Genomic DNA, 14,699 nt, shown 5'->3' on the forward strand with positions numbered 1-14,699 from the left:
TTGCAAACCTTTGAATTCTCGGTAGATGGGAACAGAGAGACACAAAATCTGGGCTCACTGCTGCCAACCAGTGGTTCTCTATATCATTACAGACCAAATCTGCTAGCATGGCTACTAAGAATATTTTACTCAAGCAGAAGTAGCCTGCATTGCTGAACTCTAACCACTGCGCCACCCCATGCAATGATGTTAAGGATCCCTGCAGACTTAATTTCCCACTACCCCGCCATTAGCATATTAGAGGTCTAAAATAGACATATTAATTTTTTTAAAAAACAACAATCCTCCAAAGCATTTCCAAATTGAACTCCAGCAACTTTGAACTTTCCTCCACCTAGAAAATATTGGCTAGATACAAAAGTCTTATTTCAACATCAGGCTATATTCTCAGTTGCATGGCAGGAAATTTGTTGAAGGTTGACCTGTCATCTTTAGCCAATAAGTCATGGGCAGTTTCATGAAAAAGGTTTGGCTATTTTCATTAACAGAAGAATGATCAATACACAATAGTAGAATGATCAATGTACAAAGCAACGTTGTTGATTTCATTGAAAGGCAAAAGTATTCATGAAAAACAGGGGTGGAGAACTATGGCCCTTTTACAGTCTGTGAACTTCAAATCCCAGAATTCCTGAGCCAGCCAGGCTTGTATCTACCTGAGCCAGCCAGGCTTGGGAATTCTGGGAGTTGAAGTTCACAGATCATAAAAGGGCCACAGTCCCTCACCTCTGAGGTAAAAGCTGCCATAAAGACTGTACCGGTTTCAGATTGAACGGCATGGATACTTTGTAGTCCAGGAGCAAATATTCTTTCTGAGGAGAGAGAAGGAGAAAGACAAGATTGCAGATAACCTTTGACCTTCGACCCTCCATTAAGATCGTAAATCAAATCACCTATGTCAGAAACCCAATGTTGGGTTTGTGTGAAGGTGTTTAAACAACTGCCTGTTGTGGTTGTTAAAGTGACTGTCACCATTCTAAGAAAGTTGTTAAGTAAAGCAATTGGCCAATTTTGCCAAAAAACAGAAATAAATGAACCTTTTTCCCCTCAGGTGCCAAAAGAACATGCACGTGTACCCACACACATAATTCAACGCCTGGGGGGGGGGGAAACAGTTTCCCCCACCCCCTCCGTAAGCCTTCTGGAGGCCGGAAATAGTTCATTTCCCAACTTCTGGGGGGCCCAGTAGGCTCGTGTTTCACCCTCCCCAGACTCCAAAGGCTTCCCTGGAGCCTGGGGAGGGTAAAAATGCCTTCTCCATCCCCCCCGGAGGCTCTCTGGAAGCCAAAAAAACCCTCCCAGAGCCTCTGTGTGAGCCAAAAATCAGCTGGTCGGCACACACATGCATGTTGGAGCTGAGCTAGGGCAATGGCTTGTGTGCCAGCAGATATGGCTCCGTGTGCCACCTTTCGCACCCATGCCATAGGTTCGCCATCACTGTGCTAGGCTGTTGGCAAAACATCATAAAACATTGTCACATGACCATAGGATGCTGCAAATACTGGAAATACAGATATCCCTCGACTTACAACCACAATAGATCTCAAAATTTATGATGCTAAGCGAGACATTATTAAATGAGTTTTGCTTCATTTTATGATCTTTCCAGCCACAGTTGTTAAGTAAACCACAGTAGTTGTTAAGTTAGTAGCATGGTTGTTAAGTGAATTTGGCTTTCCCATTGACTTTGGTGGTCCGAAAGTCGTAAAAATGACTCTATGACACTATAAAGATCATAAATATGAGTCAGTTGCCAATGGTCTGAATTTTAATCACATGATCATAAGTCACTTTTCTCAATGATGATGTAACTTTGGACAGTCACTAAATAAACTATTGTAAGTCACACACTACTTGTATGGGTCAATTATTGAGTAACGCATGGTCATGTGATCCCAGGAGGGAGGCCCGACTAAGTCATAAGTACCCTTAAGGAAGTCTGTTGTAACTTTGACCAGTCGCTAAGCAACCAGTTATAAGGACTACTTGTAAAGTGCTATTAGATGCTCCTTGTATTTCAGTTCCACGGGTAAGCTGAAGAGTGGAAATAAAATACCCTTAATTCCTAGATCAAGAGTAATTGCCCTCATGGCTGGAAATGAGGGAATGAGAAGTCCAGGGGTGGGTTCCTCCCAGTTCAGACTGGTTCACCCGAACCAGTAGCGACCCACTGGTGATGTCACGATGATGTCATGGCACCCAGTTCAATTGGTGTCAGTCTGTAGGTGCCGCCATCTTTAAAAAAAAAATTTAAAAAAATTTTCTTAATTGTTTTTCTTCTTCACATGCGCAAAAGCCGAGTTTTAGGCACTATGCATGCAGTCACCACCTTGTTTTCGGCTTAATTTTTTAAAAAAATGGAACTGCGCATGCATGCGTCTATGAGGCACCCCCATGAGGTGTGGGAGGATGCGAACCGGAAGTGAGGTAAGTTAGAACGCAACCTTGTATTAATCCAACAGGTTTGGAGAGTGCCACGTCAGGCTATAACAGTGTTTCCCAACCTTGGCAACTTGAAGATATTTGGACTTTAACTCCCAGAATCCCAGCATTCGCTGGCTGGGGAATTCTGGGAGTTGAAGTCCAGATATCTTCAAGTTGCCAAGGTTGGGAAACAATGGGCTAGAATGATGTAGTTCAGTTTTGTGTGGTGCCATAACTAATGTTTTAAATTTAAAGTCTGTTTTTATAGATAGATGTTCATTCTAAACTTTTGACAAGATGGAATTTATGACTGCTTTTTTCTTTTACACATTACAGTTCCTTAGCTGAGGAAGTCAGCTTTGTCCCAAGACATTTCCCTGGACAGGGAGCCAGCACGATGATTTTATTTTATTTTATTTTATTATTTTATTATTTTATTATTTTATTATTTTATTTTATTTTATTTTATTATTTTATTATTTTATTTTATTTTATTATTTTATATTTTATTTTATTTTATTATTTTATTTTACTTTACTTTACTTTACTTTACTTTACTTTACTTTACTTTACTTTACTTTACTTTACTTTACTTTACTTTATTTTATTTTATTTTATTTTATTTTATTATTTTATTTATTTTTGTTTTTTGTTTGTTTGTTAGATTTCTATGCCGCCCTTCTCAAGGGACTCAGGGTGGCATAGAAATCTATATATACTGTATTTAATTATTCAGGGTTTCAGTTCTTTAGCCTAAAAACTCCTCACAAAATAAGGGACAGCGTGTCCTTTCTGCAAACATGTTTTTTGGATTGACTGTATGATTTTTTCATCACTATAACCAGCACCTGTATTTTTGCCATTGATAGAAGTAAAAACAAGAATGAAAAGATGTGCAGAGTAAGGAAGATGACCTTTGTCAGGGTTATGTAAGAACCATGATCTATTCTAGGCAAAAGGGGTTGAAACATTATTCCAAAGTGACTCAGGAAGGCACTTCCCTGATTCTCAGGGGTATAGGACGTTTGTGGGGAAGAGAAACATAGAAACATAAAAGACCTCATGGTCCATCTAGTCTGCCCTTATACTACTTCCTGTATTTTATCTTAGAATGGATATGTTTATTTCAGGCATGTTTAAATTCAGTTACTGTGGATTTACCAACCACGTCTGCTGGAAGTTTGTTTCAAGCATCTACTACTCTTTCAGTAAAATAATATTTTCTTACGTTGCTTCTGATCTTTTCCCCAACTAACCTCAGATTGTGCCTCCTTGTTCTTGTGTTCACTCCCCTATTAAAAGCACTTCCCTGCTGGACCTTATTTAACCCTTTAACATATTTAAATGTTTCGATCATGTCAGTGGTGGGCTACGAGCCGGAACGCTAAATTGCACTCGCCGCTGCAGCTCATAAGTTCTTGCAGGACCAGCACGATTTTGCTGCTGCACCTGTGAAGGTAGTAAAATCGCGCATGCAGCTGCAGGTAAAACCTCGCTGAAACACGGGTGCAATTTTGCTACCTCCACAGGTGCAGCAGCAAAATCACGCTGGTACTGCAAGAACTTAGGAGCCGCGGTGGCAAGCACAATTTAGTGTTCCGGCTCATAGCCCATCACTGGATCATGTCCCCGCTTTGCCTTCTGTCCTCCAGGCCATACAGATTGAGTTCATTAAGTCTTTCCTGATAAGTTTTATGCTTAAGACCTTCCACCATTCTTGTAGCCCGTCCTTGGACCCGTTCAATTTTGTCAATATCTTTTTGTAGGTGAGGTCTCCAGAACTGAACACAGTATTCCAAATGTGGTCTCACCAGCACTCTATTCAGCGGGATCACAATCTCCCTCTTCCTGCTTGTTATACCTCCAACTATGCAGCCAAGCATCCTACTTGCTTTCCCTACCACCTGACTGCACTGTTCATCCATTTTGAGACTGTCAGAAATCACTGCCCCTAAACCCTTCTCTTCTGAAGTTTTTGCTAACACAGAACTGCCAATACGACACAAATACAACACAATTAGGCTTGCATGATTTTGTAATTATTTGGTAAATTTTGAAATGTGGATAATTGTTTTATACGTTTATTTTAATTCATTGTTCTACACCATTGAAAATCTTCCCTGTCCCCTGAAATGGGTAGCCATATAAGTTTGTTCCAAAAATAAATTCTCGCCAGTGTCAATAAGGATAGATTTAATTTTCCATGAGGTTGAGTTCTTGCTCGATTCTACTGAATGAGGTTGGCAGCCTGCTGAACTATGCAATATACTCACCAATGGTTTTATATCCTGGGAAAAATCAGAAGTAGCGATGGGTGGATAATTAAAACTACAGCTCTTGAGTGGCCCAAACGGGGAGAAAAACAGCAATAGGAGCAGCAAGACCTAGGAGAAAATTGGCACATTCCTTTTTATCTAGAGCTAAGTATCTCTAAGTATACTTAATATTTTAATTGCAGTAATAAAAAAAACCCTATTGCTGAGTGGAGAAATTCCTCGTGCTGTCTGAGCTCGGGTGGTTTCTTGCAGATGTTTTATTTATTATTATTTATTTATTTATTAATTGAGCTTATATGCCGCCCACTCCCTAAAGACCCTGGGCGGCTACCAATAAATAAGAATAATACATAAACACAGCATTAAAATCCCACCCAAACATGCATACTCTCACTCTAACTCTTAGCCAAATTTAGGTTTAATTCGCTCAGTGGTTCCTGGCCTGCTGGAAGAGCCAAGTCTTCACAGTTTTATGGAAGGCTGGTAAGATGGGAAGAATAAAAATCTCCGGAGGCAGTTGGTTCCATAGAGTCGGAGCCCCCACAGAGAAGGCCCTTCCCCTGGGCCTGTCATTCAACATAGTTTGGCTGATGGGCCCCGGAAAAGGCCAACTCTGTGTGCTCTTATTGGTTGCGGGGAGGTATGTGACAGAAGGCGGTCCCAAAAATAGTCTGGTCCTGAGCCATATAGGGTTTTATAGGAAATATCTAACACCTTGAATTGTGTTCAGAGACCAACCAGCAACCACAGCAGCTCGTGGAACATCAGAGTTATTTGGGGGTACCTGGAAACACCCATAATAGCTTGTGCGGCTGCCTTTTGTACCAGCCGTAGTCTCCGAATGCTTTTCAGGGGTAGCCCCATGTAGCTTTATTATTCAAATGGATGGAAACTAATCAAGGAGAGACCCAATCTAGAATTAAGGAGAAATTTTCTCACAGCCAGGACAATTAATCAGTGGAACGACTTTCCTCCAGAAGTTGTGAATGTTCCAACACTGGAAATTTTTAAGAAGAGATTGGACAACCATTGCCTGAAATGTTATACTCAGGTTTCCTGCCTGAGCGAGGGGTTGGACTAGAAGATCTCCAAGGTCCCTTTCAATTCTGTTATTCTATTCTAAACAGGTAACTTCTTTAAGCTCAGGGAGCACCAGGGACTATATATATTTTCTTCTACTGGTACCTTCTTGACTTTATTCCTCTTTTCTAATCCACAGGCTTCTGAAGTCCTTCCAGAATGCCACCCTTGTTTTGCAGATCAAGATAATCCCTTCTGCAAATCTCTTCTGTTTTTCATTCAGAGAACCATTCAAAGCAAGTATTCTTCTTTCATGTTTTTATTTATATATCTGCTGGCACGTGAGCCGTTGCCCTAGCTCTGCCCCAACATGCATGTGTGTGCCGGCAGCTGATTTTTGGCTCACACAGGGGCCCTGGGGGGGCGTTTTAGGCTGGGGGAGCACATTTTTACCCTCACTGGCTCCAGGGAAGTCTTTGGAGTCTGGGGAGGGCAAAATACGAGCTTACTGGGCCCCCCAGAAGTTTGGAAACAGGCTATTTCCAGCCTCCAGAGAGCCTTCCAAGGGGTGGGGAAAGCTGTTTTTGCCCTCCCCAGGCATTGAACTATGGGTGTGGGCACTCGCGCATGTGTGATAGCGTGCGTGCACACACACACTTTTGCCACCCAAGGAAAAAAAGGTTTGCCATCACTGCATTAGACAATACCCAGTAGTTTTGAAATACAGTGATCCCCCGCTCGTTGCGAGGGTTCCGTTCCAGGACCCCCCGCAACGAGCGGGTTTTCGCGAAGTAGCGCTGCGGAAGTAAAAACACCATCTGCGCATGTGCAGATGGTGTTTTTACTCCCACAGCGCTAGCGAGGAGCCGAAGATTGGGGGCGGCGCGGCTGTTTGCCGCCGGCATGGAGGGCTTCCTAGCCCCCCAAATTCGCTCCCGGACTCAGCTCGAAAGCGCCGATAGCAAGCGGCAAGGAACGGCTTGTCCACGCCGTTCATTCTCGCCGCTTTCGAGCTGAGTCCGGGAGCGAATTCGCTCCCGGACTCAGCTCGAAAGCGCCGATAGCAAGCGGCAAGGAACGGCTTGTCCACGCCGTTCATTCTCGCCGCTTTCGAGCTGAGTCCGGGAGCGAATTCGCTCCCGGACTCAGCTCGAAAGCGCCGATAGCAAGCGGCAAGGAACGGCTTGTCCACGCCGTTCATTCTCGCCGCTTTCGAGCTGAGTCCGGGAGCGAATTCGCTCCCGGACTCAGCTCGAAAGCGCCGATAGCAAGCGGCAAGGAACGGCTTGTCCACGCCGTTCATTCTCGCCGCTTTCGAGCTGAGTCCGGGAGCGAATTCGCTCCCGGACTCAGCTCGAAAGCGCCGATAGCAAGCGGCAAGGAACGGCTTGTCCACGCCGTTCATTCTCGCCGCTTTCGAGCTGAGTCCGGGAGCGAATTCGCTCCCGGACTCAGCTCGAAAGCGCCGATAGCAAGCGGCAAGGAACGGCTTGTCCACGCCGTTCATTCTCGCCGCTTTCGAGCTGAGTCCGGGAGCGAATTCGCTCCCGGACTCAGCTCGAAAGCGCCGATAGCAAGCGGCAAGGAACGGCTTGTCCACGCCGTTCATTCTCGCCGCTTTCGAGCTGAGTCCGGGAGCGAATTCGCTCCCGGACTCAGCTCAAAAGCGGCGAGAATGAACGGCGTGGGCGGGCGAAGGGCGGGCGGCAGCGAGGAGTTTGCGTGGGCGGTGGGGAAACTCCTCGCTGACGCCAGCAAGAGGGGGAAGACTCAGGGAAGCCGCCCAGCAGCTGATCTCCCGGTTGCCATCTACGCATGCGTGCCGATAGAAAAAACGGGCATGCATGCAAAGATGGTATTTTGACTTCCGGGTTGAAAAATAGCGAAGTACCCTGTTCGCAATGGTTGGGGACGCAATAAACGGGGGATCACTGTACTGTATACTAATGGCATGGTGGATCAACAATTCCTAACTTGGGAACAGAAGTCAAAATATGTCTTAAGGATGCTGCTAACAAAGCACTTGAAATGTGTGACCTAATGTAACTCCTCATGGGAATAGTTGTGGGATCAATGTACCTGTGTCAATCAAAATCTCTTTTTACATGTCTGGAATGCACTAATGATATTTTGTGCTTCTTCCCTCTGTCATTTGAGTCTAAATCACAAATTGTTTTAATCTCGGGAATATTTGTGGAAAGGTCCTGGGTTCAATTAATACTCAGGTGTGGAAATTTCTAGCTTAGCCTTAGAATTAAAGTTAGCTAATTCTAGATCTTAGCATTAAAATTAGCTAATTCCAAGACTAGCTCATTCAGAGAAGAGCAAGAAAGATGATTAGGAGACTCAAGGATAAAACATATAAAGAACAGTGGCTGGAACTGGATATGTCTAGTCTTATGAAAAGAAGGACTAGGGGGTGACATGATAGAGGTGTTCCAATATTTCAGGGATTGCCACAAAGAAGAGGGGGTCAAGCTTTTGTCCAAAGCACCTGAAGGTAGGACAAGAAGCAATGGATGGAAACTAATCAAGGAGAGAAGCAACTTAGAACTCAGGAGAAATTTCCTGACGATTACAACAACTGATCACTGGAATAGCTTGCCTCCAGAAGTTGTAAAGGCTTCAATGTTGGAAGTTTTTAAGGAGAGATTATATAACCATTGACTGAAGTGGTGTAGGTTTTCTTGCCTAGGCAGGGGGTTGGACTAGAAGATCTCCAAGGTCCCTTTCAATTCTGTTATTCTATTCTAAACAGGTAACTTCTTCAAGCTCAGGGAGCACCAGGGACTATATATATTTTCTTCTACTGGTACCTTCTTGACTTTATTCCTCTTTTCTAATCCACAGGCTTCTGAAGTCCTTCCAGAATGCCACCCTTGTTTTGCAGATCAAGATAATCTCTTCTGCAAATCTCTTCTGTTTTTCATTCAGAGAACCATTCAAAGCAAGTATTCTTCTTTCATGTTTTTATTTATATATCTGCTAGCACGTGAGCCGTTGCCCTAGCTCTGCCCCAACATGCATGTGTGTGCCGGCAGCTGATTTTTGGCTCACACAGGGGCTCTGGGGGGGGGCGTTTTAGGCTGGGGGAGCACATTTTTACCCTCACCGGCTCCAGGGAAGTCTTTGGAGTCTGGGGAGGGCAAAATACGAGCTTACTGGGCCCCCCAGAAGTTGGGAAACAGGCCATTTCCAGCCTCCATAGGGCCTTCCAAGGGGTGGGGGAAGCTGTTTTTGCCCTCCCCAGGCATTGAACTATGGGTGTGGGCACTCGCGCATGTGTGATAGCGTGCGTGCACACACACACTTTTGCCACCCAAGGAAAAAAAGGTTTGCCATCACTGCATTAGACAATACCCAGTAGTTTTGAAATACTGTATACTAATAGCATGGTGGATCAACAATTCCTAACTTGGGAACAGAAGTCAAAATATGTCTTAAGGATGCTGCTAACAAAGCACTTGAAATGTGTGACCTAATGTAACTCCTCATGGGAATAGTTGTGGGATCAATGTACCTGTGTCAATCAAAATCTCTTTTTACATGTCTGGAATGCACTAATGATATTTTGTGCTTCCTCCCTCTGTCATTTGAGTCTAAATCACAAATTGTTTTAATCTCGGGAATATTTGTGGAAAGGTCCTGGGTTCAATTAATACTCAGGTGTGGAAATTACTAGCTTAGCCTTAGAATTAAAGTTAGCTAATTCTAGATCTTAGCATTAAAATTAGCTAATTCCAAGACTAGCTCATTCAGAGAAGAGCAACAAAGATGATTAGGAGACTCAAGGATAAAACATATAAAGAACAGTGGCTGGAACTGGATTTGTCTAGTCTTATGAAAAGAAGGACTAGGGGGTGACATGATAGAGGTGTTCCAATATTTCAGGGGTTGCCACAAAGAACAGGGGGTCAAGCTTTTGTCCAAAGCACCTGAAGGTAGGACAAGAAGCAATAGATGGAAACTAATCAAGGAGAGAAGCAACTTAGAACTCAGGAGAAATTTCCTGACAATTACAACAACTGATCACTGGAATAGCTTGCCTCCAGAAGTTGTAAAGGCTTCAATATTGGAAGTTTTTAAGGGAAGATTATATAACCATTTGTCTGAAGTGGTGTAGGGTTTCTTGCCTAGGCAGGGGGTTGGACTAGAAGACCTCCAAGGTCCCTTCCAACTCTATTATTCTGTCCTGTCCTGTCCTGTCCTGTCCTACTCTACTCTACTCTACTCTACTCTACTCTACTCTACTCTATTCATATGAATAAAATTATGGTAATGGATTGTTATATCACTATCTGTTCTCTCATAAAAAGGAGTTTCATGCTTTATTTTAATTTTTTTGTTGCCACTTCCTCCCTACTACAAGGAGATCCGGAATGGTTTACACTATTGGGTTGAGAAATTGTGATGCTTAACAATGTTTTTCAATCCTAGTCTATTTTAGTCAATTGATTAGTCATGTCATGTTTATTAATTCTAAAATAAATGATGATTATAGACCACTTTGGCTGGATTCTCATATACTAATCTACAACCCTTATGACTAAATTTTAGTTAAAATAGTTAAATTACATATTACATTAAGTGATAATGTGGTTTCCTGGACTTGTACTTTGCATAGCTGTGGTTTCCTTAATAATATAAGTGAACTATGTCTTAGCATGATTTACGAACGCAATCAAGAGAAGCTGTTTAAAACAAACCCTCTTAAACCTCTGAGAAAAAAATCTGAAAATTATGCTTTTTGAGGGTTAACAGATGAGCTGCCTATAAATTCATTTATTTATTTATTCAGTGGTTTTATTAGATTACTTACTTTTATATTAGAACATTCAGTTCACAGTTAATAAAGGTTGAAGAATATGTGGGAGGTGGATTAGTTGATAGCTATTTATTTTATTCTATGTTTAATCCACTTTTTGTTCTGTTGAAGTCTGCAAGCAAATCCAACCACCGCCTGTCTCAGTAAAGATTTAGGTGGAGCTCCATTTGATAATTTTTTTTTAATGTCTAGGAAGTAACCATTCTAAACAATTGTCCAATTGTTTCTTATACCCAGATATTTTCCCCATGGGTTATTGAATGCTTACTTAGCCTTGTACTTTTCAATCTTTGCACTAGGTGACTTTCACTTGTGGACAGAACCAAATTTCTGTCTTGAGAATCTCTCGTTCCTAGTTTAACTTGCAGAAGTAAAATAGAAAATCAAAGACCAGAGGGGAAAAAAGTGTTAACAACAACAACAATAATTCTGAGAAAAGAAATGTGCTTTGATCACTTTTAAGTCTGTGGAGAGGGGCGGCCTACAAATCTAAATAAATAATAAATAAATAAATAAACTTGTGTGAAAGATGTTTTTAAGAAAAGGATTGCCAATTGTAATTCTTGCGAAAGATAGAAAATAAGAATCAAAACATGAGAATTCTATAGCCTGGAAATGATATAGATCCTATATCATGTTAATCTCATCTAGAATCAAGAATATCTGTAGGGTGAGATTAACATGACTGGGAGCCAAACCGTGCATCTGTAGATGTTAATCTCCTGACAAGGTTTTATTAGTTTCTTAGGGGTAAACATCCCTGATTCTTTTCACCACTCCTCCTACAATTTAGCTTCCAGCTTTCTGACAATCTTAACTTCACTCTTCTTTCTGATTCCCTTTTAAAGGAGTTGAATAGTTTGCAATACAAAAGCTTTTTGGAAGCTGGGACTCTGCAAATATGTTAGGAATACAGCTGCCGGAGATTCAGAAAATGAATATATAATCAAAATCTGTCATTTTTTCCTTTAGTTGTACTGGATAAAGAACTTGGGGCAAAAAATTAGAACTTTACTATTATATGTGCTGACTATAGCAAAAATATTATATGTACAAAAATGGAAAGGTATATGAATTCCATGAATTGAAAAAGTGATGGAATTTATAAAGATGGTTAAATTAACTGTCTTATTTAGGGATAACAAAAATTGTTTCCATTTGGAAACCCTCCTGCTGAAAAGAGAGGAGGGAAATTAAATTCTAACTTTGCTTTTTGATGATTAAATGGTTTTTGTTATAGAAACGGCTAATACTAATCTTATATTAAAATTGAGATTATAATTTTTAATATATAATTTGCTGCACCAAAAAAGTTAGAAAACACTGCTTTCTTTCTTCAACTTTTTTCCTTTTCCCCTTTACCGATTTTCCCTACTGTCTACTTTCATTTGTATTTTATATTCAGAAAAAATTAATATAAAAAATACTTTAAAAAGGGGAGTGCAACTCACTGAATTCCACTGGCCACACGGTCCAGAAATTCTGGGACCTGTAGTTTACTCCCTCTGAAGGGCAGGCAACAGCAGGCAACTTCATCAACTTGTCATCAACTACCGGTATATCATTTGACTTACCACAGAAGAATCTGGAGTTCTATGATACCAAATCATCTCCACGTAATATGGTGGGTGGCCAGCATGCTGAGGTTTCTCCCTAAAAAAAGAGGAGAAAGAATTCTAGAATAAAAGAAAACATGTTGAGAAGATTAAGCAGCAAAACACACCACGCAGTTAAATATATTCAGTACCAGTTGTCCTCCTTGTCTGGAACCCCATCAAAAGGTTAAAGATGGAAGCTGGGGGAGGGGGGGAGACCACAGATGGAAGACTAAAAGTTGAGAGCAATGACAGAACATTGTAATATTGGCAAACTACTTATGTACATGTAGTCCTTGATTTACAACCACAACTGAGCCCTAAACTTCTGTTGCTAAGCAAAAAAAAGTTATTAAGTGAGCTTTGTCTCATTTTACAACCTTTCATGTCACAGCTGTTAAGTGAACACTGCAGTTGTTAAATTAGTAACAGTTATTAAGTAGATCTGGCTTTCCCACTGATGATCACATGACCCCGGGACACTGCAACCATCATAAATATGAACCACTTGCCAACCATCCAAATTTTTATCATGTGACCACGGGGATGTTGCATGTAAAATAACTGTTGCAAGCATAGTTCCCTCTAAGCTGAGCAGTGAGCAATCGCTCACTTAAAAATCATCATCAACTCAGAGTTTTCCAAACCTGCCCAGAAGCCGAGAGGGAAAGAGTGAGAGGGAAGGAGAGAGAGAGGAAGAGAGAGAAACAGATAGAAAAAAAAGAGGAAGGAAAAGAGAAAGAAAAAGAATGGGAGTAAGGAAGAGAGAAAGAAAATCAAAATCTAGTTTGAACCTGCTCAACTATTTAAGTGGCATTTTGATATTGATAGAGTTGCCCTATTATGAGCTCACTGTTATAGACACACAGTACAGTATTTTATTTTGAAATTCTCTGAGGCAAAACAGGGTGGGTTTTTTATTTGTTTGTTTGTTTGTTTGTTTATTATTTGTTTATTTATTTCTGGGCCGCCCAATCCCGAAGGGACTGCCGCTCAGACACTATACTTTTCCGCCCACCCCCCCAAAAAATTAGAGGGAACACTGCTCATGGTCATGTCATCAAAGTTCAGATGCTTGGCAAATGATTCATATTTATGATTAATGGCCATGCCATTCCCTATTGCAACTTTCTTCCCCAAAGTCAATGGCGAAGCCAGATTCACTTAACACCCAGGTTACTAATTTAGTAAGCACAATTATTCACTGTGGCAAGAAAGGTTGCAAACTGTGGCAAAACTCACTTAGCAAAACTCTCCCTTAGCAACAGAAATTTTGGGACTCAATTGTGGCCATAAGTTGAGGACTAACCTCTATGCAGCTTCCCTTTCACAAGTTAGTTTCAAAAGCTTTTGCGTGAGTCATGTAAGAAAAGCATGATTTATGCTGCCACCTGCTGCAGAAGATCACTTTACAGATTAGAATAGCCAGCAATACTTCAATTAACAAGTAACTGAAGAGCATAAACCAAGTCTGAACTGGAGACTATGTGGACAGTTTCATGTTCTTTTTCTTGGCAACAATACAAGTAGTTCTCGACTTATAACTGTTCTGCCAGGCTCTCTGATAGGAGCCTCCCGAAAATTCAAGGATACAAATTTCAGAGACACACACGTTTGAAAATTCAAAACAATGTTCTTTATCACAAAAGTCAAAATAAACTAAGCACTCTTTTTGTATTGCAAAGAGCACTCTTCCCAAAACAACCGGGTAGTCTGTACAATTTCCCTTAAGCAGTCATTAAGTACTTAGCTAGCAGCTGTGGAGAAACTTCACACCCCTTCTTCTTCCAACGAAGGGAGACACACACACACACACACACACACACGCTGCTCTACTTTGGTTTCAAAGGCATGAAAAAGCAACAAAGTCCAACACACAAGATTCCTGACGAAACTGCAACAGATATTCTTCCACAATGGCCAAACCCACATGCTGCTATTTATAGCCGCAGCCCTAATTACTGGAGCCCCACCGAAACACAAGTGGCCTCCCTTATTTCCTGTAATATGTTCTCACTTGGTCTCTTCTACGCATAATTCTGCGCTTGCGTGGGTCCAAAATGTCATCATCTGAAGCTATAGAAGATAAGGAAGATTGACTGCCTTGGCTGTGTGCCAAGCCCTCCTCTGCTCAGTCACTCCCACCTTCTTCTTCGTCCGAGGAAACTAAGCTCTGATCTGATTCTGTCGTCAATAACACAGGCCTGTGACATGTTGAAGTTTCCCCTGCATCCACCTCCCCATTCCCTGAGGCAGGAGCTGGGCCAGAGCCAACCACAACAATAACCAGTTATGGACAGCCAAAATTTTTACTGCCACATTGTGAGTGTAGCTTATTTTGTGGGTGTGGCCTGATGGTCACGTGACTGGGTAGGAGGGGCTTGCCAGCCATGTGACCAAGTAGGAGTGGCGTGAACGATCATCATCATTCAAGTGAACTGTTAAGTCCTTGACTTACAACCTCACCAGTGTTGCTCTCTGGGGTGACAATTTGCTTCACCTTTCCCGCGTTTTCCTTCCTGGGTCACTCCCTGCCTCAGTCTGCGTATCTAGGTGAAC

General features: G+C 41.9%; 1 protein-coding gene across 2 annotated transcripts in view; it reads right to left on the bottom strand.

Annotated features, from left to right (window-relative positions):
- FLT3LG (fms related receptor tyrosine kinase 3 ligand) overlaps nt 1-14,699 on the bottom strand; it is a 30,821-nt gene that overhangs the window by 12,574 nt on the left and 3,548 nt on the right. For both annotated transcript variants that reach the window (XM_070766811.1, XM_070766810.1), the window contains exons 2-4: nt 12,120-12,198; nt 4,698-4,808; nt 759-812 (exon numbers count right to left, since the gene is read on the bottom strand). In XM_070766811.1, the coding sequence (XP_070622912.1) occupies nt 759-812; nt 4,698-4,808; nt 12,120-12,155 (201 nt within the window). In that variant the 5' untranslated portion in view covers nt 12,156-12,198. The remainder of the gene's footprint in view (nt 1-758; nt 813-4,697; nt 4,809-12,119; nt 12,199-14,699) is intronic.

Source organism: Erythrolamprus reginae, chromosome Z (genome assembly GCF_031021105.1).
Source record: "Erythrolamprus reginae isolate rEryReg1 chromosome Z, rEryReg1.hap1, whole genome shotgun sequence".
NCBI lineage: Eukaryota > Metazoa > Chordata > Lepidosauria > Squamata > Dipsadidae > Erythrolamprus > Erythrolamprus reginae.